The 24,481-nt window shown below is 40.6% G+C and overlaps 2 protein-coding genes across 2 annotated transcripts; one reads left to right on the top strand and one right to left on the bottom strand.

Moving 5' to 3' along the window:
• The first annotated feature begins 5,631 nt into the window (after window positions 1-5,631).
• On the top strand, window positions 5,632-7,584 carry LOC119912474. The gene is made up of 6 exons (XM_038731685.1): window positions 5,632-5,775; window positions 5,919-6,260; window positions 6,449-6,490; window positions 6,607-6,717; window positions 6,877-6,911; window positions 7,021-7,584. The coding sequence occupies exons 1-6, from the start codon at window positions 5,730-5,732 to the stop codon at window positions 7,135-7,137; spliced, it is 693 nt and encodes a 230-aa protein (XP_038587613.1). The 5' UTR covers window positions 5,632-5,729; the 3' UTR covers window positions 7,138-7,584.
• A 12,840-nt stretch (window positions 7,585-20,424) lies between these two features.
• On the bottom strand, window positions 20,425-23,656 carry LOC119912478. The gene is made up of 6 exons (XM_038731688.1): window positions 23,563-23,656; window positions 23,425-23,475; window positions 23,247-23,330; window positions 22,757-23,137; window positions 22,169-22,303; window positions 20,425-20,788 (listed from the first exon to the last, which is right to left on the bottom strand). The coding sequence occupies exons 1-5, from the start codon at window positions 23,582-23,584 to the stop codon at window positions 22,173-22,175; spliced, it is 669 nt and encodes a 222-aa protein (XP_038587616.1). The 5' UTR covers window positions 23,585-23,656; the 3' UTR covers window positions 20,425-20,788; window positions 22,169-22,172.
• Between the last annotated feature and the right edge of the window lie 825 nt (window positions 23,657-24,481).

The following is a 24,481-nucleotide window of genomic DNA, read 5'->3' as shown; positions in this document are numbered from 1 at the left end:
ATACCAATCTCTTTCAACAATGAACCACCGGGTCTCCTGATACACAAAATAATGCAGGCTATAGAGGTGTAAAATTCCAAAAAATGAGAATCACAATCTTCTTTTGAATATCAAGTTACTGTTAGCCTTTCAGTTCAATCCAGTGTGACTAGAAATGCTGAATATTCACACTATGTTTTGTCTCAGACTGATGTCATGTCATGTTGTGGTCATGTTGTGAGGGTGCACAAAAATGAACATGTGATCTCAAGTGAAGGCAGAGATTCACATGTTGTTCCAGCTGAAGAGATGTACAGCTGCAACAATAAACAGATTCCATAATTCGTCCTTTCCATCTCTAGTGTCCAACACCTGGAACACTACGTAGGGCCCATTTTCCCCTCTTCAAAGACATGTTGTACACTGTTTATGTTGATTTGGCGTAACCTCTAGGCCACTTTGTTTTGGACAGTGTGTAGCATTGGACTTTCATTAGTTACCCTAAGACAAGAGAAAAACAAATGTGTCTGCAGAAAAATGGGTCCTCCCTTTTTATTTGTCAACAGGTGCATGCAACAACAACTGCATAGATTTTTGCACCAGAACAATTTCCAGTATTATAATTGTAGGGTACCAGGTAGGAGGAATTCAAATTTTGTAATAAGAGATTTATTTTATTAAATATTTTATTTTCTGTCATGGATGTGGGAATTTGTGAATTACGGCTGTTTGAACGGAGCCATATCTTTTGGTCAGACGGGACTGACACATCGTTGGCTGGAAGTAGGTGTCCGTTTATCATCCAGTCCGTTGTTACATTCCTTGTGCTGTGAGTCAAATCACATCTGAGCTTTTTATCACATGTGAAAACACTGAAGCGCCGTCTCGTTCCTTCTTTCTCTCCTTGCAGTTAATGGTAGATTGCTACATGTAAAAAGTCATTTCATCCAAAGCGCTTTACACGTCGGTTCAATCACCCAATTTGGGGTTCAGTGTCTTGCCCTTGTGATCAGTGGGTGACCCAGTCTACCTCCTGAGACACATCCGCCCCAGTTCTCATTATTAGTTCAGTGTTGTTGCTGTTGCTCTAAAATGTTGTAAATAGTTATTAATAACCATGAGATAAAAATGATCTGATATGTTCAAATGAAAGCACCAACCATGAATGTCATCCAGCATTAGTATGATGTCATTATATAGACTGAGTTTTATCAGCACCCCCAGCTCTGACTGACTTCCAGCCTCTCTAGTTTTGATTCTCACATGCTTCTTTCTCTCTTGCTCTCAGTCTCTGTTGTACTTATAATGTTTGTCCTTGATCATAATGAAAAAATGAAAAACACACAGGACATGTAACAGTCTCCTCCTCCACAATGAGTTATGGAGGAGGAGACTGTCATGTTATAGGGAGAGTCTGCAAGCAGGGAGGAGTGAATGATGTACACATCACTTGTTTGACAAGAAGAGAAAGCACAGTGTTGTGTGAGCACAACTGACCTGAAGATCATGAGAAATCTGAGGTCAAGCCTTTCTTTAATAAAATCTGTTATGAAGCAGAGATAGTCATGTGACTAAATATGTTTAACTTCTACATTTGTATTAAGGTTTAGGATAAAACATTCAATAATCTAGATTTGCTTGGCCTGATCTTTATTATTTTTTCTCTCTATTGTGTGCTGACACAGTGAATGTGTATATGAACAATACAACACCGTAGCTTTCTGCCCTGGCTGTACTTGTAAGCAACTTGACTTGTGCACCCCCCCTCTGCGTAATTTTCCACTGTGGTCAAAACACTATGTCTATCAGCCAAAACGAAAGCCACAGGAGGACTGGCCTTCAGCTCTCTGCAAAAGAAACCACATAAAAAACAAAAACTGTACACCAGCTTTTCTAATTTCTCTTCCAATGTGATGATAGTTTTGTTGTTATATGTAGATGTGCAGTTAGTTCCCATCAGCAGTAAATCCATCTCTTTTCAAACTGGCACCTTCTTCACAGACCACACTAATCACACTCATTTCACTCTAACTTCACATCAGCATCCTGCTTGCAGAAAAAATGCTTGTGCAGCCTCATACTTGCACAGCGAGACGACAGTGTCTTCCTCTGTAAACTGAGATCCGTACAAATGTACAGTACAGCTCAACAGATGAAGAATCTGAAAAAATCTGTTTTGTGATGTGATGTGAGATGTTTTACTCGGCAGCAGACTGAAAACTACTTGTGATCAGATGTGAAATATTTTGTTTTGGATTGTTACGTTCCTCCGGATGGTAAGTGTAAAAGTGTAAACCAACACAAAACTACTCTCTCAGGCAATAATCAACACAGGTTAAGAAACTAAAGGAGCTATGTTTCACACTGACAGAACACGCAAGAGAGAGAAGGAACAGACCCCAAACCAAACATACGACCCTAGGGTCATAACATGGATGTTCCACATGTGAAGTAGTTAACGTGCTTCACATGGCTGCCCAGGCACATGTGCTTTCTGTAAGACTTGTCTCCATGGTGATCCAGCAAGCAATTGGGATTTAGTTGTGAAGAGTTAACTGGACTCAAAACTCAACTTATATTGTTAAGGTCCTGAAATGACTGCAAAAGGCCTTCATTTAGTGTTCAGGCTTCTCTTGCAGTTGATGATTCCTGTCTTCAAGAAGGTGATACAGAGAGAGACTCTTCAAACTGAGCGCCCATGACAACTTAAAAGGCTAAATGGAAGCAGCACAATACCAAAAAGGCTCCATCCTGTTGCTGCCTCGTTCCTTTAAAGTGCTGCATTTAATGACAGCAACTTAACACATTAAACATAAACAAGTAAAACAATAACAAGTCTCTACCACAGGAAGACCATAACCAAACACCTCAAAGGCCATGCTTCTTCAAAAGTTGAAAGTACATATTAACCCCTTCTGACACTGTTTCACTGCTCCTCTCGTCACTTTACAAAAACAGACTAACTGACCTTTACAAGATGCAGTGGTATCTGCTTTTTGGTGGAAAGGTACAAACGCAGACTTGCACAACTAGATATGAGAGATATCAACCCTCACCAGACAGCTGAAGTACCCCAAAGGAGGGGGTGAAAGGTTTGCTCCACTCCCAAGTGCTGTTTGGGCAGTTTTGACCATAAAACCAACCCTAACCCGGAAAGACCTCCGAGACTCTTAAATTCTCGTTGTCTTCCAGCAGCGTACTTCGCTATATTCACATCAACCTTCATTGAATTTACTTTCTTTTGTTTTGCTTGTTAAAGTTATCAGACCGTTTAAGTCACGCAACTTTGAATTTGGGGACAACCAAGTCTCTTTTCTATTAAAGTCTTTATTTCCGTCAAATTAACGTTAACCTCACTCCTCCCAGTGACAACGAGTCGGAGGCCAGCCACGTGAGTTAGTTACACCAGCTGTAACACAGAGGACATCAACGAACTGAGCCAGGGTTAACTGCCTATCACTGCAAGAGTTTCTTCATCACCAGCCGAAGAGGACAGACCCCTGGAATAATCCCTGGCAGAGCCGAGCCGTACGGCGTGGGGCCGTCTGATTACAGGGCGTCAACAAACTCAACAAGCATTAAGACAAAACAAACCCTGCACTCTGTAATCTATTGATGTCCTCTTTTAACCTTTATCTTTAATCCTTTGTCATTTTAGCCTAAAACTCCTCGTCAAATTTCACTTAATTATGATCATATAACTTTGTTCATTAGTAATCTTGCTCCCTTAGAATCAAATCCTTTCCCACAATAGACCAACTAGACTCACATTGAACTCTTACACTCATTGATTGCATTCTGTTTGTTTAATGATTATTGTGGTTTGTCTGACATATTTAACCTCACTTTGTGTTCACTTTAGTTAGTTAATAAATTTCACCTTAATCACAGGTACTGTGTGTGTGTACTGTTTAAATCCAGGTCACTGGACGGAGGATTCACGTCTTTGATATGAGACTGACTGATTGATTAAACTGACTCAAAATGATTAACTAACTGATCACTCGTAAAATAATTGTGTAATTATTAAAGCTACACCCAAGGAGTCTTAAAACCTTGGGCGGACAGCAAATTTTAGTTGGTGCCCCAAAACGAGTGTTTACAACATAATATTTCTGAAAATTAATATTCATAATTTCATTAACAGTAAGTAGGTTTGCTGTATTACAGAAGAGCTGAATTATTAAGAATACAAAACTGAAAGATGTTGAGGTTTGTATTCAGCTTTAAGCTGAAAAAACAAGAAATATTATATTACTAATCCTTTTCAGGAAAATTTTCACTCAGTTATTTTACAATTCTACACACACAGACCCGAAATAAACACATGGACACACACAGGACCACAGACATGCAACTGCTGCAGAGATGCTACAGTTATGGGACTGCCATGTCCAGCAACCTGGCAGTTGTCTGAGCTGGATTTGAATCAGCCACCCTCCTGTTCCCCAACCAAAAACCCTGCACCCTTTTCACAGATTAGAGATAACAGCAACACGTAGAACATGTACGGACTCACGGTCTTCTCAAAGGGCCACTGTGTAGGATTTAGTGGCATCTAGAGATGAGGTTGCAGATTGCAGCCAGCTGAATACTCCTCCCATCACCCTTCCCTTCCACGCGTACAGGAGAACTTATGGTGGTCATGAAACCCAAAAGGCCCTCTCTAGAGCCAGTGCTTGGTATGTCCATTCTGGGCTACTGTAGAAACATGTGGAAGAGGATGCCTCTCCCCCATTCCCTCTGTAGAGCTCATTCTAAGGTAACAAAAACACAAAAACAAACTTGTTTTAGGGTGATTGTAGTCACTTATATTGAATTTATACACTAATTATACACAAAAAACTTTTGAGTGCATTTCTGAGTTTAATCATTTACTTTGCATAAAGCATCTGTATTGTTTAGAGATTACCATGAATTGGCCACAAGCATGATTTAGTCAGTCCACAGAACAACAATAATAACCACAATAACATTTTTGGCAAAGTCACCAGATTAAACTATTTGTCTCAGTCTTGCCTGTAGGGGGTGTAACAGCAGATGTCTCACAGGGTTTGTCTTATATACATCCATGGTCATCATAGATCCCAAAGAAGCAGACTACTTTCAAACATGATCCCTGTAATATATATATAGTCATCCACAAATGTGTCCAGGAACATTCAGGTCACCACAGTCCCCTGATATCAGCCTCCAGACAGAATTCACAGAGAGCAGCATCCACTAATAAAGCCTGACAATAGGACGCTACAGGTTCCTGTTAAATCATAGCACAATGTGTGGCAGCTAGGTTCAGCGCCACAGATGGACTATAATGTGTCCAATATTTAATCCTGGCTCACTTTCAGCACACATTCCCATCTAAATACCGTCAGGCATTAACATGTTTACTATTACCTTAAATTGAGCGTCTTACTGTGACTCTACACATCACACCTCTCAGCTTTCTTTTTTTCTCTCTTCTCACCTTTCAGCTTTCTGATGTTATGTAAAACCTTTGCATTCTGAAAATGTCTTTGTTCATTGTATTGCATGTACTTTGGGGTGAAGATTATAATGAATGAACATTTTCTGAAATATATCTTGTGCTCTGTGAGGCTAAATGTTTGCATCAACCCTCCTGAAAGCATTTATGTGGTCAGTTTGAGCAACATGATAAGCAACAAAACAGCCCGCCTCTTTGCATTGAGAGCACACTTCATGGGGAACACTTCATTTACGGACATTGCAGAGCTTCAGTCATACGCACAATGATGAACTTTACCTTGATGACAGCTTTCATTCTCTGCAGCCTCAGTAAGTACTGCCACTGAATTACTCCCAACTTCAAACATATTTACTTATTACTCACCTGATGAGTTTTATTATATTGTTATATTGTTTACTGTCATGTTACTTTATAACTAGAAAGTCTTCTTGTCATCTGCTGTTTGTTTCAGGCTGGATCTCTGTCTCAGTTTCTGAGTCTCAGACTGTGGCGGTCCAGTCTGGTGAAGACGTCACACTGCTGTGCTCCAACATTTCCAAAAATGAAGCTGTAACATTCTGGTTCAGACTTGTCCAGAGAACCAACATCAGCTGTGTCTCTGTTATGATCACATCTAAAAGCCCAGCTACATTCTGTGATGGATATCAAGATGGAAGATTTGAAATGAGCTCCAACATCTCTGCTCTCTTTCTCAAAATCAAACAAGTGGGTCTATCTGACTCTGGACTGTATTTCTGTGGATTTTATGTAGACGGACGTCCAAGTTTCAGTTTAATACATTTAGGCATTAAAGGTAAGAGTATTGTAAAGTATTTCTATCTTTAGGTTCCCATTATTCAGCTGTGTGTTTTTCTGCTTATATTGCAAAAAATATTTTGATAATTGTCTTAAAACAACATCATGTGTGCAACAAAGTGGATTCAATAATTTATATATAAATCTGCCAAATCAAGACTGAATTTATCTTCTTGTCATTAAAAGGCAGCAATGATTCGCATGATGACGTGGACAGCAAGTGTGAAAGTAAGATTCTCTTAAAGATTTCTTTCCTTGTGCTAGTTGTCAATTATTTTCAGGAAAACAGATCAGCTAGATTCCGTTTTCTAACGTTTAGTCTAATTTAATGATCTTTGTTGTAGAAGAGGGAGATGGAATAACCAATCCGATGAGTGTGATCCTGGGCGGTTTGACTGTTTTCTTTGTAACAGTCATCATTGGTCTGGTTGTTAAAGTCAAGAAACTTCAGACAGGTACTTCTGAACTAACTATATATCTTATTTATTGATGACTGTATTTATTTATGTTCTGCATAAATGTATTTCAGGATAATGAATATGCTGTTTAGGCTTTTAGCAGTTTTTAATTGAAAAGGCCAGTTAACTGATTAGATATATTGTCTCTTTTATTAGCTGTCAATGAAGAACAGATTCCACAACAGCGTAAGGTGAATCACGTTTTATCATTTACTATATATATTATTGTTTTAATATGTTGAATCATGACAATTTGTGATCTCGCTATTTGACGTGTGGAACTGTGTGTCCTCTTTACAGAATCTGGACTCTGATGACCTGAAAGCACTGAGTTTGTTTTCAACAACAATAAGAAACAGGAGGCCTGCATCAGAGAGAGAAGTGCAAACTCATGTTGTTTATGGTGCCAGCAGATAGACTCATATTCATCCACTGCTGTTCTTTCATGGACGGATGGAAGGAGCGATAAATTTCTTATTGGAAAAGATTACAATTACTAAAATTACTAAACATGTGATTGTGTTTTTTTACTCTCATGACTCTCTCAGCCTCTGTCTGCTAATTTTATCTGAACTGGTGACTGTCCATATAGACAATAGATAGATGGATGTCTGCAGCAGTGGAGGAGTGAGAGAGGCGAGCACCATTTGTTTAACAGGAAGAGACAGCAGAGTGTGGTCTGAGCACAGCAGGTGATAATTATGAGGAATCAAATCTCTTGAAGAATGAAGTCTGAAATGAAGCATGAAAATGAAGCAGTGAATGCTGGCTGGCTTTCCTCTGTCAAGTAGACAAAGTGATCAGGTTCTACTTTTCTACAGATACTTTGGAAACTGGATATTTTCACTGTGATGTCACTGTGTTACATGTCTAAATAAAAAAAAGACTAATAAATAATAATAAAAATATTTTAAAATGATTGGTAATTGTAGTTATGAATATAAATATTTATGACACAAACATGCCAGTTTTCGCTCTTTGCACTGTGGTGATAAAAAGCACTTTCTCTATCAGGTAGGTGTCTGTATGTGCATTTCACACCTCTGACAGATTTGCTGTTTTAACTTAACATGGTGTTTTAGCATTTACTGAAGCAGAGCAACACTTTTACAGTCTCACATGAAACTGTTCACTCTATAGGCTGTACATGTTTAAGATAAGGATTTGTTTAAAGTAGTTAAATAACCACAAGGTAAACACAGAAGGGGTCCCTGACCACAGATGTGTGTATCTCGCGCACATGAGGGGAGGTGTGAAAGAAGGTGTGATAAAGAGGGGAACGTCAGGAGTTTTCTTCTGAAGTTTATATAATTTTTTTATGTAAATATACATTTTTAGTTAACTTTTAAACTTGTTTTTTGTAAGGATGTCCCGTTCTGTATATGCATCCCCAGATGATGTGAATATAATTGTTCTGATCAGGAAAGAACGCACTATTAACCTATACGTCACCAGCCATTGTGAAAATGAAAGCAACCTCTTTTACAAAGAAAAACAAAGGTTTTTTTACTCAAAACCCGGGTTTGATGTCTTTTCTGTATTTCGTATGTGATTTTTTTGTGTTATGCATTTAACGTGAGAGAGAAGTATCAAATACATTCCATCAAACTCATTTTTGACAGCTATTTCCGGTCCCGCCCCCACACCGGATGTCTGTATGTAACTGATAAGAGGGGGTGCATCCTGTCCCGCCCCAACCGGAAATATGTCTGTATGTAACTGATAAGAGGGGGTTCATCCTGTCCCACCCCAGCCGGAAATATGTCTGTATGTAACTGATAAGAGGGTTGCGTACATCCTTCCATTGTGTGTTTTTCATTGATTTAAAGACTTTATTAAGTAATACAACTTGAATGAATTAACTAGGAGGTGTTTGTGACAATAAATTTATCATTAAAAAAGTATAGCAGTGAGTTATAAGTAAAAGGAGGAATCTCCGGGGCCAGCAAAGGATCAGTAGGAGGTTTCTTTGGAATCAAGTCAGTCTTTATTATTAAACAAGTGAAGAATAAATTGAAATAATGACAGCAAAGCAGTAAAATGGTATAACGGTGAGTAAAAATTAAGCAGCATTATAAATTACCTTCAACAGCATGCAGCAAAATAAGAGTGAGTTCCAAAATTAAACTTTGGAAAATCTTTGCTAAAGCTTTGTGTGACAAACTTACCATCATTAAAGAACTAAAGAATAAGATGAAATAATTACAGTAAAATAGTATAACAGTGAGTTAAAATTAAACAGCATTTTTTAATTACCTTCAAAATCTTTGCTAAAGCTTTGTGTGACAAACTTACCATCAGTAAACAAGTGAAGAATAAATTGAAATAATGACAGTAAAGCAGTAAAATGGTATAACGGTGAGTAAAAATTAAACAGCATTACAAATTACCTTCAACAGCATGCAGCAAAATAAGAGAGTGTTCCAAATTACTTTGCTATTGCTTTGTCTTACAAACTTGCCATCATTATCACTCCAAAGCTGTAGCCTAGTCTTAAACTTGTGAGTCTTAAAACTTTAATCCTTCTAGAGTCTGTGTCTCCTCTTCTCTGTCCTCTCTCATTCTGGTGTAGCATAGGCTGTGGGGTGAATTGAGGAATGTGCTCCACCCCCTCCCACCCCGCACCTCCCTCTGTTTTCTCAACGAGTCGTGTTGGGGAGTCGTGGAACACCTCCCTCTGTTTTCTCAATGAGGCGTGTTGTGTGTTTAGCTGCCATCCTCAGGTAATCTTGTAGACCAGTTATTAACTTTGGTTATCTATAACCCAGACTCCGGATGTTAAAAAAACGGTCTGGTTTTAGCAGACAGAGTTCGTGAGTTCGTTTTCGAAACAGGAAGCTATTTTTATCAGCCGGAGCCAAGAGTTTAAATAATAATCTGGTTGTACCAGAAGTAAGGGCCCCCAACCCCTCACCAGTTATTTCCCATATGCTGTCACATACATAATAAGAGGGTGGGTAGAGTTACCGTGAGCCAATGATAAGAGACTAGGAGGGGTTACCATAGGCCAATGATGGGGTCTGTGAAAATAAAAGGAGTCCATTTAGTCATTCAGAAACATATAATGAAACTATTCCAAAACAACCTAAACATGAGCAAGAGAGCAGTCAATTCGAAGATGATCAGCCAGACACCTGTAACGAGTTATCAAAACTCAACCCCAGGAGGAGCCCCGAAGAAACGAGTGTTGTACTTGAGTCGGATCCAGACGCCGCCACCCGATACACTTCATGAGGAATGGAATTTAGATTCAGGACGTGTCTGGGGGTATGCATTCAATTATGATGTAAACGAACTTTGTTTTTACCAGTTGGAGAAAGGTGAAACATTTGGACCCCTCACAGCAAAAGCAACGCTCACATCAACGGACTGGGCTGTGCTGACTCTGTTGGTTTTAAACAATCTGAAAGCCGCGACGTCCGAGGAAGCTGCTACAAAAGACAAGGAGACTCAAACAACTGTGAGAATCAAGCAGGAAGTTCCACCCGTGTTTGTTCCTAAAAAAATTGTTTCCTGTAGTGTTTGGGAGACAAAAAGCTCAGCTTCTGGTAGATGGTTCTACCGTGCAAGCCATCAGAAGAGTGAAGGAGATGAAGCCTTGGATGAATTTGTCTTGCAGTATTTCAATACTGAATGTGGCGTGTTTCAGACTTCATTAAGGATACCTGTCGAGGATTGGATGGAAATGATGTTTGAAAAAGCAGAAAAGCTAAAAGATCTCTTCAAAAAAAGTCAGACCTCCTGGGAGATTCTGCAAATGAAAAAGACTCTAACGTTCACAGAAGACTCCTCCTCCAACAACGCCCCCTAAGCCTGCCCCTAAGAAAACACAATTTAAAGGAGGCTAAATCTGAAATACCATGTCTTCGAGCCAGCAGACTCATAGAAAAAGCAACTCTCTACCTCTTCTACCACATCCAGGGTCAGAGGAGACAGCTACCCCTTCTACAACACATCTGGTGATGACCCATTTTAGCATGAGCAATATGCCTACTTGGTGGTGTACGGATCGAGAGCATGAGAGCCTCGATACTAATCCTGCATCAGCAGCAGCAACACAGCAGGGCAGGGCACCACTTCTAGTCCCTCTGCTTCACCACCACCACTAGCAGGGCTTCCAGGGACCCCTTTCATGCTAGACACGGACTCTGGTTGCATCTCCCCTCTTTCACCACCTCCATCACCCTTCTGGCCTTCTTCTCCTTCTTCAACATCGTCGGTTCCGAGCGCCTCACCACCAGACTCTCCCAAAAGAACAGATGAGCCTGACGGGGTGCTCTCCGCCGTGTTTGTGAACACAGTGAAAACTGTGGTGCTTCGACTGCTGAAGAAAGTTCTATTTAGATATAGAAGTTCTATTTGTAACGGTTGTATAACGGACCACCCGAGCCAGATGCAACACGAGTGTCTGTTTGACATGCCTGACTACTTCCTCAGGCGGCATTATGATGAGGTGTTAAAGCGGCTCTGGACGGATCGTTTCATTGCTACCATTCAACGGGCGCTTCATGCGCGAAACATCCAAGTGTCTGTATACAGGGTCCATGGTGCTACCGAGGCCTTTCTTCACAACCTCAAAATGACACGACGCATCGGTGAGAAAATTGACAAATTGTACGACATGTTGATCGGAGAAGATGAGGCCAAGATCAAGGAGATGAATGAAGTTGCGGACTTTTGGAAGGGAAAAATTAATTGATAATGGGTGATTATTGTAGAAAATATGTTACATATTGTTGATTTTGTGAGTTATTGTGTAAAAAAAAAATTTAAAAATAAATAAAAATTACCTTGACTGAAGTGATAAGATTGCATAATAATATTTACCATATTGTAGGAGGGAGTGTATTGAAATTAACATTGACTGTGTTGAGAGGATGATGTTTGTGAAAACTAATAATAAAAAAAATCATAAAGACTCTTGTATCCCGTTGTTGTTTTCAAATACCCTCAAAGAGAGCAGCAGGAAACATGTCTGAAAAACGAATTATGAAAAAAGTGTATTATAATCCATCACATCCGGCTAGTTTTGGCGGAGTAGACAGACTCCATAGAGCGTTACAGGATGAAATGGGAAAAAAGTAAATGTAGAATGCGTCAAAGATTTTTTATCTGAGCAGGATTCATATACTTTGCATAAACCTGCCAGGATACATTTTGTAAGAAATAGAGTTTTTGTACCACGACCCCTAAATCAGTTTCAGGCGGATCTTTGCGATATGCAGGCTTTGGCTGAACACAATGATGGCTTTAATTATTTATTAACAGTAATTGATGTTTTTTCCAAACGGGCATATGCTAGACCCTTGAAGAAAAAAACAGGGGTGGAGGTCTCTAAGGCATTTGAGTCTATTTTAAAAGACAGCCGGAACCCTGAAAAGTTACAAACGGATGCGGGTAAAGAATTCTTTAACAAGACTTTTGAAAGATTAATGACAAAACAAGGTATTAATCATTTTGCAACGGCCAGTGACTTAAAAGCGTCAGTGGTTGAAAGGTTTAACCGTACGCTAAAAACGCGAATGTGGAGGTTTTTTACAGCTACAAACACCCGTAGATACTTGGATGTCTTACAGAAATTGCTTGAAAGCTATAATAATAGCTATCATAAAAGTATAAAAATGACGCCTATGCAGGTCACGTCAGAAAATACCTCTCAAGTGTTTGAAAACCTGTACGGTACATTTCCTATTAGGCGCAAAAATGATTTAAAGATGAAATTTAATGTAGGGGATTTGGTAAGAATATCAAAACTGAGAGGAGTGTTTGATAAAAAATATCAACAGAGTTATACAGATGAACTTTTTACAGTGACAGAATGCATTCCTCGTCAACCCCCCGTTTATAAACTGAATGATTATGACGGAGAGCCTATACAGGGTACATTCTATGAAGCGGAATTGCAGAAAGTTTTGATTTCTAAGGACAAAGCATTTCCGGTTGCAGAAATCTTAGAGGAACGTAGTATCAGGGGGAGAAAAGAAATGCTGGTGCGCTGGAAAAACTGGCCTGAGAAGTTTAACAGCTGGGTCAAAGCAAGAGACCTAAAAAATATATAAAAAACAGATACATTTGATTTGTAGTCATTACAACATGGATCAAGCCTCCGGAGAGGGGTTTTACGTGACTTTACCTTCCAACGCCAGTCTCGAAGTATTTAAAAATAATACGAGCTCTAGCTACCATGTAGATTTAGCACAGCATCTTAATTTAGAGGGACGGTGGCAAGTGGCCTTGACAGAGATTTCATATCCGCATACCTGGTTTAACATATCTAATGGGGATGCCTACTTTGATTGGAGGAATAAACCCTCAGAAGGAGAGTCAGACAGTGAGGTCCACCGTCAGAGGTTTAGGGGAGGATATTATCACAACATAGAGCAGCTCAGGCTCGAGCTGCATGCATTTCTTAGAAAAATTGGCTCCGATATTTATTTTCTCTTTAGTACCATTCAAAAGAGATTTGAATTTCAGGCAGGGGGGCAATTTCACCTCCGTTTTTATCCTCCTGTTGCTTACATGTTGGGGTTTGAACCGGGGAAATGGTTACAGTTCAATCAGAGGATGGCACCCTACCCAGCAGATATAAAAGCTGGTATGTCCCATCTATATGTCTACAGTGATCTGGTTCGACATCAGCTGGTTGGCGATACATACGCTCCGCTCTTGAGAACGATCGATATACAAGGAACATACGGGGACGTCATCACACAATATTTTAATCCCCCCTGCTACCTTCCAGTGATCAAGAATCACATTGAAAACATTCACATAGAGATTAAAACGGATCAAAATACACCGGTGAAGTTTACTTTTGGAAAGACTATTGTGAAACTCCATTTTAGACCTTCAAAAAACTTTGCATCTTCTGTGACAAAATGATACATCATACCCGCGATCCTCACCGTTTTGTGAGCTATTATGAAAATCAAGTAGGGGGTGCTCTCCCTGGTTTTAGCGGGGCTCCCGTGATGTACGGGAGAGGCATAGGGTCTATATTCTCAAAATTATTTCGTTTTGTTGCACCGCTGATGAAAAGAGGTTTTGCCATTGCTAAGCCTCATCTTAAATCAGCCGCTAAAAACATAGCCTCAGAGGTGATAACCCACGCCGTTGGTAAATTAGGTGATCGCTCGGCCCAAGGTGTTCAAGAAGGATCAGGCAGCATGATGGTGTTGGCTCGAAGAGCAAGGAAGAGACCGCCAGGGCGGCGTGTAAAAGCAGGGCATATAAAAAGAAAAAGATCAGTTGAAAAAAGTAAGACCAAGAGGAAGCACACTAGCAGAAGGGCCTCTGATATATTTTAGAAAAGATGGCTCTTTTACATCACAAATCGGCCGAATGCACTATGGGGGAATTGGATTTATTTTCAGCTCCTATGACACAGCTCTCTATCGATGAAAAGATTTACACAGAAGTCATGCCTCTGTCAGCCATTACTGATGGAGGTCCCGTTGAATTCTTTATCCCCGGTGACGGGGAAAAATATTTGGATTTGAACGACACCCTGTTACACCTGCGTTTGAAAATTACGAATGCGGATGGATCAGACCTGGCTGATGATGCCTCTGTGGGTCTCATCAATTATCCCCTAAATACAATCTTCAGCCAATGCGACGTTATTTTGGGAGATAGACTGATTTCACAGTCCAGCGCTACACACCCCTACAGAGCAATGATCGAAACCCTGCTCAACTATTCTGAAGATACTCTAAAAAGCCAGTTCACCGCCGGATTATTTTACAAAGACACAGCGGGGTCTATGGACTCAGTGGTGATAGATGATGGGCCAAACAAAGGATTAGTACAGAGAGCTCAATTCAGTGAAGAATCGAAGGAGGTACACTGTTGGGCCCTCTTCATAGTGACATTTTTTTCAGCGAGAGGCTTCTCCTGAACTCTGTGGATTTAAGAATTAAGCTAACCAGGGCTAGCGATGCCTTTTCTCTCATGGCTGGGGCAGCCAGTACTTACAGATTAAAAATACTGGGGGCTTCTCTGTTTGTTAAGAAAGTCACTGTATCCCCAGCAGTGCGATTAGGTCATGCATCGGCCTTAATGAGGGGCAACGCCCTCTACCCCTTATCCCGTGTGAATGTCAAAACCTATTCTATACCCGCGAATTCACGGATATGCAACCAAGAAAATCTCTTCCTAGGAACGTTACCTAAATATCTAGTTATTGCCATGGTAAACCACGAAGCCTTCACAGGAAAGAGAGACCTGTCACCTTTCAATTTTATACACAATGATGTAGAATACATGGCATTGTGTCAGGACGGGAGACAAGTCCCAGCCAAAGCTTTCCAGCCTCAATTTAACCACGGGTTGTCTGTCCGAGAATTTTATAATATGTTTACCGCCACAGGGAGACATCTAAAAGATTTACCTCTGAGCATCAACCGGGAAGAATTTCAGCAAGGTTACTCTTTGTTTGTTTTCAACCTCAATGCCAGTGAAGACAGCGACGCTTTGTCAACCATTTCCAACGGGAGTTTAAGACTTGAAATGAGATTCCGAGTGCCCTTACCTCATACCACAACTCTCATTGTTTACGCGTGTTACGAATCTATTCTGGAAATAAATTCAAAACGACAAGTGTTGGTGGACTATTACTAAAGCAATATGAACAACCATGAATTGGAAGGAATATTGCGACATTTACTTGGAGATTCCTTTTGTGGCGTGTGGGCTTCGGATCAGTTACCTTTACTGAGACAGTCCTTTAGACTACCAGCTTACATGATAGTTAACACCCACCCTGCACACGAGCCTGGGGAGCACTGGCTGGCGCTCACTCTTGAGGAAGGTCAGAAAGCTAGCTTTTTTGATTCTTTTGGATTCTCACCAGAGTTTTCACATTACCCCAAAAGTATCTTGGAATTTTTAAAAAACGCTGTGAAACCATTTCATATCATACACATCAGTTTCAGCATACACTGTCTACCACATGTGGTCAGCATTGTGTGTTCTATTTGTGTCATCGAGCCTGCGGTCTATCTTTTGAGAATGTGCTGTCTTTGTATCATGATGATTTTACAAGAAATGATTCTATGGTATCCAATTTTGTGAAAAAATATCAACGTTGTATGAGGCAACAAAGAGCCGCATCTTTTCACCACACAGTTTGTTCTTTACAAATGTTCAAAGACTGTTATAAGTTATAAATAAAGATGAATCTTGAGACAAATAACTTTAGCTTGAATTGTTTTTATTATGGGTTAAAATTAAGCCATCGTGGAGCAAGGGGGGTGAGTTTCTTTCTTTTTTCTCTTCTTGAGGGTGGCGAGGCGTCCACCTCTTCCCACTGGGGGGTTAAAGATGCTCGTCTGTGTTTTCTTCCCTTCTTAAATAGTAAGGGCTGTGTCTCATCATCCTCTCCATCCCTGCGAGGGGCACGGGGTGTCTGCTTTTTCCTTCTTCCCCTCTTTATCGGCAGGGACATCACCTCCTCCTCATCTTCCCGGGGTCCTACCGTTTGAAGTTGCCTATATTGCTCTCGAGCTTGAGGGTTGCTCATCATTGATAAAGGGATGTTGAGTTCTGACAAAGTATTCAAAAAACCTGTCCATCCCTTAGGAGGCTGGGATTTTTTAAGGGAGACGGTCAGACTTTTAAACAAGTCAAGCAGGTGTGAACCTTTCACAACATCTCCGTTATACACAAACTCTCCCCTGGGAGTCCACCCACCTCGGCTCTTGGTTAATTTCTTTATGATGTACTGTGCATTGTTACGATAGCGAGCCGGCAAGTTTTGTACAACCTCCCTTGCTGTTTCATCCAGTTTCTTGTCTTCTTCTTCTTCTTCTCCTCCTTCTACGCGCTGCTTCAGTGCCTCAGAATCTTTAGCTACTGTCAGAGTAATGTGGCGTTCTTCCTTCTCTCCTTGTTTGACCAGAGCTAGGTATCTTTGCAGCAGGGCATTGTATTTCTTAATTTTTTCATAAGCGTTCATACCATCCTCGTTTAGTATTGCCCTCATTTTTTCATCCAAATCATTTTCTACCGTATGTCTCATTATTTCAGCGTTGGATGCAGATGGTACAGAATGATTCAGCCGGTTTAGTTGCTGAGGCGTCACCAAAAACATTTTCTGACTCATGATTTATCTATTAATTAGCCCTCCCAAAATGACAGGAAGGATTGTTGAAAGAAGAGGTAACAGAAAGCCTCCAGACTGTTTTGTCAGAGCCTTATGTTTGGTTTTAAGACTTGTTTTTTTATTAGCCAGCAACCTTATAATTTTCTTTTGTTTTTTGAGTTTGTTATATTGAGCTGAGGTCATAGGAATGTTTCCTTTTAAAAGATTCAAAGAGAGTTCACACAAAGACTGAAGAAAGTCCGATGAGCAATTGTTGAGAATATCTTTACGCTTTTGAGGCGTGGCGTGACATAAAGCCCTCAGTAAAGGCGCATTCCTTTTTAAACGTGCTGACATGTTGGATCAGGACTTTGATTTGGGAAGATAGACAACGGGCCACTGGTGGGGTAGTACTCCTGATCTTAGTCTGTAAGTTTCTGGGCAACTAGGTGTGAGGTCCAAGATTAAATACCCGTGAGGATCTTTGGTAGCATCTTCAAAACTTTCTAAGAAAAAGGCTTTTCGTCCAGGAAATATTTGTTGAGCTAATATACTCATCTGTAATCTATCTCGAGGGTTTTTAAACAAAACCAAATAGTTACTATTTAAACTAATTGTCCTACTGTGCTTTCCACGGTGAAATACATTTTGAGTCAACATGATGACACTCATTTTTTTGTGGTGCCTGTACTGTGTGAAAATTTTCACAACTTCAGGGTGATCAGAGGCCTGGAAAATGACATCATCCAAAATTATAAGATGATCTTGATCAGGTGGGAATAGAATTTCATCGTCAAAAGAATCAGGCAATCCTTCAACAAATTTGATCTTTTTATTCTTCTGCTGCAGTTCAGTGTACATCGGTTGATAAGAAGTAAAAATCCAAACAATATTACTAGGCATGTTGTCGATGACATGATTACAGGATTCCAACACAGACTTTACAAAATAAGTTTTACCGGACCCGCTTGGCCCCACAATTTGACAGGAGAAAGGTGTTCTTAGTCTAGGGTCAAACTCAATTTCATTGGATGAAAACATTTTTTTTCTTCAATAGCCAAAAGGCAGGGTTTGACCTTGGCTCAGTAACCGTCTCTTGTCATACACCACTCTAAACTTTTTCTGGAATGATGAGTTTCTAAGGAAAAACCCCCTTTTATCTCGTACAATATTGTGCTGAGGTGTTTCAATTACACCCCCATCATCAGAGTTTAGCACATAATTCTCCACCAACTGTTTGACACTGTTAAAGTTAACTTGTTCACAACAATCATGCGTTTGAGTGATACCCTTTACACGAAGTACTACTTTGTTGTTACGAGTCTGGTACGCATAACTTTTAGGACCCGCGGCCGCGAATTCTTTTATGCTATCACCATCTAACTCATCAGTCAAATCTCCCATGTAATTACCCAGGTCAAGCCGTCTCTCCCCCTCTTTTGTGACATAGATAATACTGTCTGTATCATAATACAAGACCCTCTCCTGCAGCTGCTCCAAATAACTGTACAACTTTAGACGCCCATAAGCTGTGGTGAAAGCAGCTATAAAGACGTTGTCTACCTTGTTTGGAGGGGCAATACATTGCTCACCATAACTCCACTGCAACAATGCTGTTTTGTCGTTGACAAAGGAAAAGTATTTAACTTTATATTTTCCAGAAAACATAAAGTTAAAAAACTCTTCAGGGTCAGTGATTAGTTTAGTCTGTGTCTGATTCGAGCGTTGTGCAAATTTCCCCCAGAATGTGTTGAGACATAATTTGGAGACTTGTCTTTTTGCAGGATTCGGATGAATTTTAGACGCATCCAGCAAAACACCCTGATTGGTCTGATAGTCTTTGATGTACTTTTCTCGGGCTGCCTGATCTTTGGCTTCAGGGGGGTAACCTGAAGCTTCCTGTTTACCCTTCAGAAAAGTGTGCATGTACTGAACAAAAATCGAGTCGCTCTGTCTATCAAATTGCCATACCTCTGTGATCTCAGCTACCCGATACCCCATCTCCAAGGCCTTGTTAAATTCAGGAGTGACCCAGACCCCTGTCATCGCTCTGTCCTCATCACTGTGTTGACATGGACCCTCCTGAAAATTAAGTTCAGCGCACGTTCGGCAGAGTGTGAAGACAAGTTTACCAGCTGCAGTTCTATATGGCAAAACAGGAAAAAATAAACCCTGTGGTGGACAGATTTTGGCTCTGATTATTCCAAAGTAGCTTTGGGGTTCTTTGAAATCTTTGTAGATTATTTTTGGGTGCCCCAAAGGATAGGGAAAGTTACAGTTGACATAGGGATACAGCGATGTCACATCAAAGTAGTCTACCGTTTCATTAGCACCCGCAGTGTGTCTCAACTTTACTGCACAGGTTCGACCCCCATACAAAGCTTCGCGGGGTGAGAGAGGTTGAGGAGCTTTATACTGTTTGAGAAAATCTTTTAACCCCTGATGTGATTTTTTCATCTCGGTCCATGTGTGCTCTCTCATGACAATCACTTTAGCATTGTGGATGGCCTGTAACTCACGTAATTTCTCCTCGCTCCTCGCATGCATCTCCTCAAAAGGGTGGCCGGTCAAAGGATTGGTCTCATGAGCTTTGAAACAACTCGGACAGCCATGGAAAAAACATCCCAGAAACTCCCATACATATTTCACACCTTGGATCTCTGCAAAACCATCTACAAAGTATTTTCCTAGTTGTTTTTCCCCCTCATTTAAAGCATGTTGAATGAAGATGTTTTCGGTGCTAGCCACCCATGCAACCACTGAATGCCTGCGTTCGAATACGTTTTGAACTGGCGTGTGTAGTTATGGGATCGGGGATGGCCAAACTTTTAGGAGGAAGGAAGTTGGTCACAAACACTTTCATGCATGCAGATGCTATAGTCGCACGGCTAAAAGGGTCAACCGCTGTTTCATCAATATACTGTTTTCTGAACAGCTTGCATCCCTCTGCGAGAATCTCAACATCGTTTTCACAATAGAGGCGGGCCTCTCTCATGAAATCAAATGTACCGCGGCGCGCCGTCTCGTACCAGGTGTTAAAGTCTTTCAGCTGTACCGTAGTCATGCGTTCTGTACCGTACATTTTTGGCTCCGGGTAGGGACCTGTGTAGGTCAAATGGGCAGGTGAGCTAAAATTATGGGGAAAATAGCCTTTAATTCTGTCATCAAAACCGAGAGCTTTTGGCATATCGGCTAAACGCATGGAAAGAAAGGACAGTGAGTCAATGTATTTTTGATTAAAATCAGGATCTGTCATACAGATGACTTTTGAACCTTGCAAAATCAAAGAGGGTTTTAATGCTTGTTCAAGCATGGCGTTGAGGAGTAGGTAGGAGTCAAAACCTCGAGCATTGTGAGCAATAAACACAGCATTTTTGTACAGAGGGCGTCTGAAATGCATGAGAAACTCGTTGGCACAATTTCTGCCTTGAGAGCTCCATGTTTTGCCATCTAACGTTTTTGTACACACCAAAAAGGGTATGTGAACGCCATTTTCATTGACGTATGTTTCAAAATCATAAAACACCAATTTTTCTGTGTGTTTTGTTTCAGGTGGTAGTGTCTGGATGTAGCATTGGTGCATCTCCTCTTATCTGTAACGTCAGAGGTCAAATTCTCACCACAGATTTTACACTTCACCGCAGGACATGTGTGTGGTTTACCTTCACCACTCATCGCTGAGTAGTAAAGCTGTGCACATTTGTTACATTTTTTGTACAACGAGCACGTGCTGGCTAATTTTTTGGCTCTGGGCCTCTCTGTAGGCTCTTTGTGCTTTGTCAGACAGAATTCTGAACGACATGTCCTGTTACACTCTTTACACACAATAGGCTGGAACCCCTTCTGATTACAGGTAGGGTCAAAGCAAACGGAACAATGAGCAGGGCATCGGTGACTCAGCACACAGTTGTACCCTGTGTAACAGTACTCACACAGATATGGGGAACCCAGAAAGGCCTTTAGATTTTTTATACCATAGTAGTGGTTCTGAAAGAGAAACAAAAATAGGGTTTTACTCTGTCTTGGGCTTTTGGTCATGAATTTACAGAGGGACCTATCGTCGTCTCCTCTATAAAACACTACAATTTTGCAGTCCAAAGCACGTTCAAATCGCGTGATGTCGCTTAAGGCTACAGGTGTCTGTCATCCATTCCCACTTTGTTTTGAATCTCTCTGCCGCATTCAAGAGCCTGTCTATCGTTGAGGAGGGGATGTAGAAGATGAGCCAGACAGACGGCGAAACACAACTGATTCCCCTCGTTTTCTACAATGTACAGAAAGCGTTGTTTTTTTTTTAAGATTTCGCATTGTAACATTTTATCCACCATTGCTCTTTTACCCGCGCCTGTAGGGCAGGTGATCACTTGGAGAACCAGTTCTAGATCACCATCTGTCATAATGGTCCAATTGGATTGTACTATGCGAAGCAAAAGTCTTTCAAAACCCGCTAAATTGTCAACATCACCATCCTGTAAGATAACTGATACATTATTACGGAGATTTTCACCTCTTAGCTCCAACTGCACCACATCTTGGGGTCTCCTGTGTGACAAGGCTTGTTGTAAAATCGCATCTACCTGCTCCAGTGTACCATTGTAAAACTGAGCATAATCCACTACACCCTCTGCATTGGTTGGAGAAGGAAAGCGCAACACCTGACGTATTTCATAATTACAGAATCTATGTCGTGATATGACTCTTGCTTGAGGTGCCACAGGGTCATTATTTTGAGACACGCTGCCCCCTTGCTGTTGCAAGGGAGGAGTGTTGGCTACCTGCTCCATGAGGGGGGAGTTAATGGGGGTCTGATAGGTCGAGGATGTAGAGGGGTTTAAGGCAGGGATTGCATTATTTTCAAGCTCGGAGAGAGCATTTTGTATTTGAATCAAGAGGTCTGGAGACACAGATGAGTTTAAGACAGGAATATGCTCGGGTTCGGGTAAAGAGGGGATGTTGTTTTGGTGAAAGGGTTCATTCATTTGGTTGATTTCATCTAATAAAGCAGTTGGTATTTCATTTTCTAAGCGTTCCAGATCAACGAGAGCTTGATTTATAGCGTGTAACGGATCTAAGAACTGACTGGAGGAGGTCTCGTTTTCAATTACACTATTTTCAGTTATACCATTTTGAAAGTTTGACTCATTCTGATAATGTTGATCTACCTCGTCTGATAAACTCTGCCTAAGCCCTAACGGTTTGTTTTCATCCATTATCATAAAATCAAAACACACTTAAACCTTAAAACAGACACTATAAAAACACGATAAACACGTTTATCTAACTATTGCAAGTGAAAATCAACAATAAAAACAATTACCCAATGAAACAAACAAAAAAAATCATTTAAAACAAATTCAGATAAATCACCTTACTAATTATGATCACTGTAGACAGCCAGCATTTCACCCATTAGTCGGAAAGCATTACTCATTAGAACTAGTTGTTCATGGGCAGTCCGACAGCAATTCTGACAGCCTCTCACGGATCGTCGGGGTCTGTTTGCTGGAGGGACACAAAAACAAAGACACTTTAACCTCTTTTGTGTATTTTAATACAGAAAGTCAGGCATCACCCCTACAAATCACTACATTAATACTTTATAGCAAACAAGCAAACTAGTTTTTTAAACTAAATACCCTGAATGTCAGACATCAGTACCAAAACACTGTAGAAGTGCAAAACAAACGAACAAACACCACAGTAATAGCCTACTTTATGAAAAAGAAGCAAAATAGCTTTTAGAGTCAGGTTAACTCATAAGACTACTTTCTGCATAGAACATTTGACATGCTGTTGTATTTGAGAAAATAGTGTGGAATACTTTTAACTCATTAATTGTATAGCCTAATAATCAGCAACATGGTATCATGGGAAACTGTGTATATAGGCTATACTTTTTTTATGACTGCATATTTCTAGGTTAATGGTTTTAGAGCGTTATAACAATTTACTTACTGCTGCTCCTACTACTGCTACTGCTGGTTGAAATGAGCCTTCTACGGTGTTCCCTTTTCCGAGGTCCGTTGTTCGGTATAGGCTCAGTCTGATTCAGCGGCGTACACGGTTCTGCTGGGTCCGGATGAATGATTTCCTCCGCTGTCAGTCCCCGCGCTTCTACCGGTGATCCGTTACGTGACCTCCCATCTGCGGCCTGACTGGAGCGCTCTACATCATCGACGGGTGATTCCGGCTCATCGTGTTCCGGGGACCCCGGTGTTATGTACGCTTGCGGTACCGAAGCCGAGGGCTGATCCGATTCCGGAACCGGACCGTTCTCCTCGTAAAAGGTAGGGGAGAGACCCTGCATAAAGTACCGTTCACAATCGCTCGCACCATCTGCGGGTGTAATGAAAGAAAAGAGTACTGTTACCACATCTGCGTAAAAGTTTGTAAATAAATAAATAAAACCTACACACTGATTAAAAGTTAAGGTAACCTTACTTACCGACTTCTCCTGTGAGATCTACAACCTGCGCTGATGGAATGCCATTCTCCCTTGTAGAACCTATTTCCTCGCCTGAGTACAAATCTGTAAAAACAATATACAAAATACACATCAGGATAGTACACTTTAAAATTTAGAACATTTCTATTTCACTCTAGTACATAGAAGGCCCTCTTACCTTCAAGTTGATATTCGGTTGAATGAAGCCCATTGTCGATCAAGTCAAAAACTGTTAATTGAAAACACGCAGGAATGAAAATACAAAGTGTCGATTTTTGCTATTTCTTAAGTTACGGAGGAAAGACTGAATGCGTACCGTGTTCTCTTTGAAGGGTCATCGCTCTGGTTTCAGGTCACTAGTGTGAAGACCTCAGGATTTCTGGTAGGGTACTTATAGAAGTAAGAAAAAAAAAAAAAACCAAACACACGAGTGCTGCTCTGCATGTGGGGTTGGGGCCCTTACTTCTGGTACAACCAGATTATTATTTAAACTCTTGTCTCCGGCTGATAAAAATAGCTTCCTGTTTCGAAAACGAACTCACGAACTCTGTCTGCTAAAACCAGACCGTTTTTTTAACATCCGGAGTCTGGGTTATAGATAACCAAAGTTAATAACTGGTCTACAAGATTACCTGAGGATGGCAGCTAAACACACAACACGCCTCATTGAGAAAACAGAGGGAGGTGTTCCAGGACTCCCCAACACGACTCGTTGAGAAAACAGAGGGAGGTGCGGGGGGTGGAGCACATTCCTCAATTCACCCCACAGCCTATGCTACACCAGAATGAGAGAGGACAGAGAAGAGGAGACACAGACTCTAGAAGGATTAAAGTTTTAAGACTCACAAGTTTAAGACTAGGCTACAGCTTTGGAGTGATAATGATGGCAAGTTTGTAAGACAAAGCAATAGCAAAGTAATTTGGAACACTCTCTTATTTTGCTGCATGCTGTTGAAGGTAATTTGTAATGCTGTTTAATTTTTACTCACCGTTATACCATTTTACTGCTTTACTGTCATTATTTCAATTTATTCTTCACTTGTTTACTGATGGTAAGTTTGTCACACAAAGCTTTAGCAAAGATTTTGAAGGTAATTAAAAAATGCTGTTTAATTTTAACTCACTGTTATACTATTTTACTGTAATTATTTCATCTTATTCTTTAGTTCTTTAATGATGGTAAGTTTGTCACACAAAGCTTTAGCAAAGATTTTACAAAGTTTAATTTTGGAACT

This window comes from Micropterus salmoides, unplaced genomic scaffold (genome assembly GCF_014851395.1).
Source record: "Micropterus salmoides isolate LMB-PRFRI ecotype aquatic unplaced genomic scaffold, ASM1485139v1 Ms_hic_scaffold_2, whole genome shotgun sequence".
In the NCBI taxonomy this organism is placed as follows: Eukaryota; Metazoa; Chordata; class Actinopteri; order Centrarchiformes; family Centrarchidae; genus Micropterus; species Micropterus salmoides.
This window is presented reverse-complemented; position numbering and strand designations above follow the sequence as displayed.

Bases quoted from the DNA above. Each gene is read 5' to 3' on its own strand.
- LOC119912474 (XM_038731685.1), top strand. From the start codon at position 5,730: ATGATGAACTTTACCTTGATGACAGCTTTCATTCTCTGCAGCCTCA. The intron at 6,718-6,876 runs GTACTTCTGAAC...CTCTTTTATTAG, and splicing joins AGTCAAGAAACTTCAGACAG to CTGTCAATGAAGAACAGATT. The intron at 6,912-7,020 runs GTGAATCACGTT...TCCTCTTTACAG, and splicing joins AGATTCCACAACAGCGTAAG to AATCTGGACTCTGATGACCT.
- LOC119912478 (XM_038731688.1), bottom strand. From the start codon at position 23,584: ATGACCCTTCAAAGAGAACACG. The intron at 23,476-23,562 runs GTACGCATTCAG...TTCAATTAACAG, and splicing joins GACCCTTCAAAGAGAACACG to TTTTTGACTTGATCGACAAT. The intron at 23,138-23,246 runs GTAAGTAAGGTT...TTACACCCGCAG, and splicing joins AGATCTCACAGGAGAAGTCG to ATGGTGCGAGCGATTGTGAA.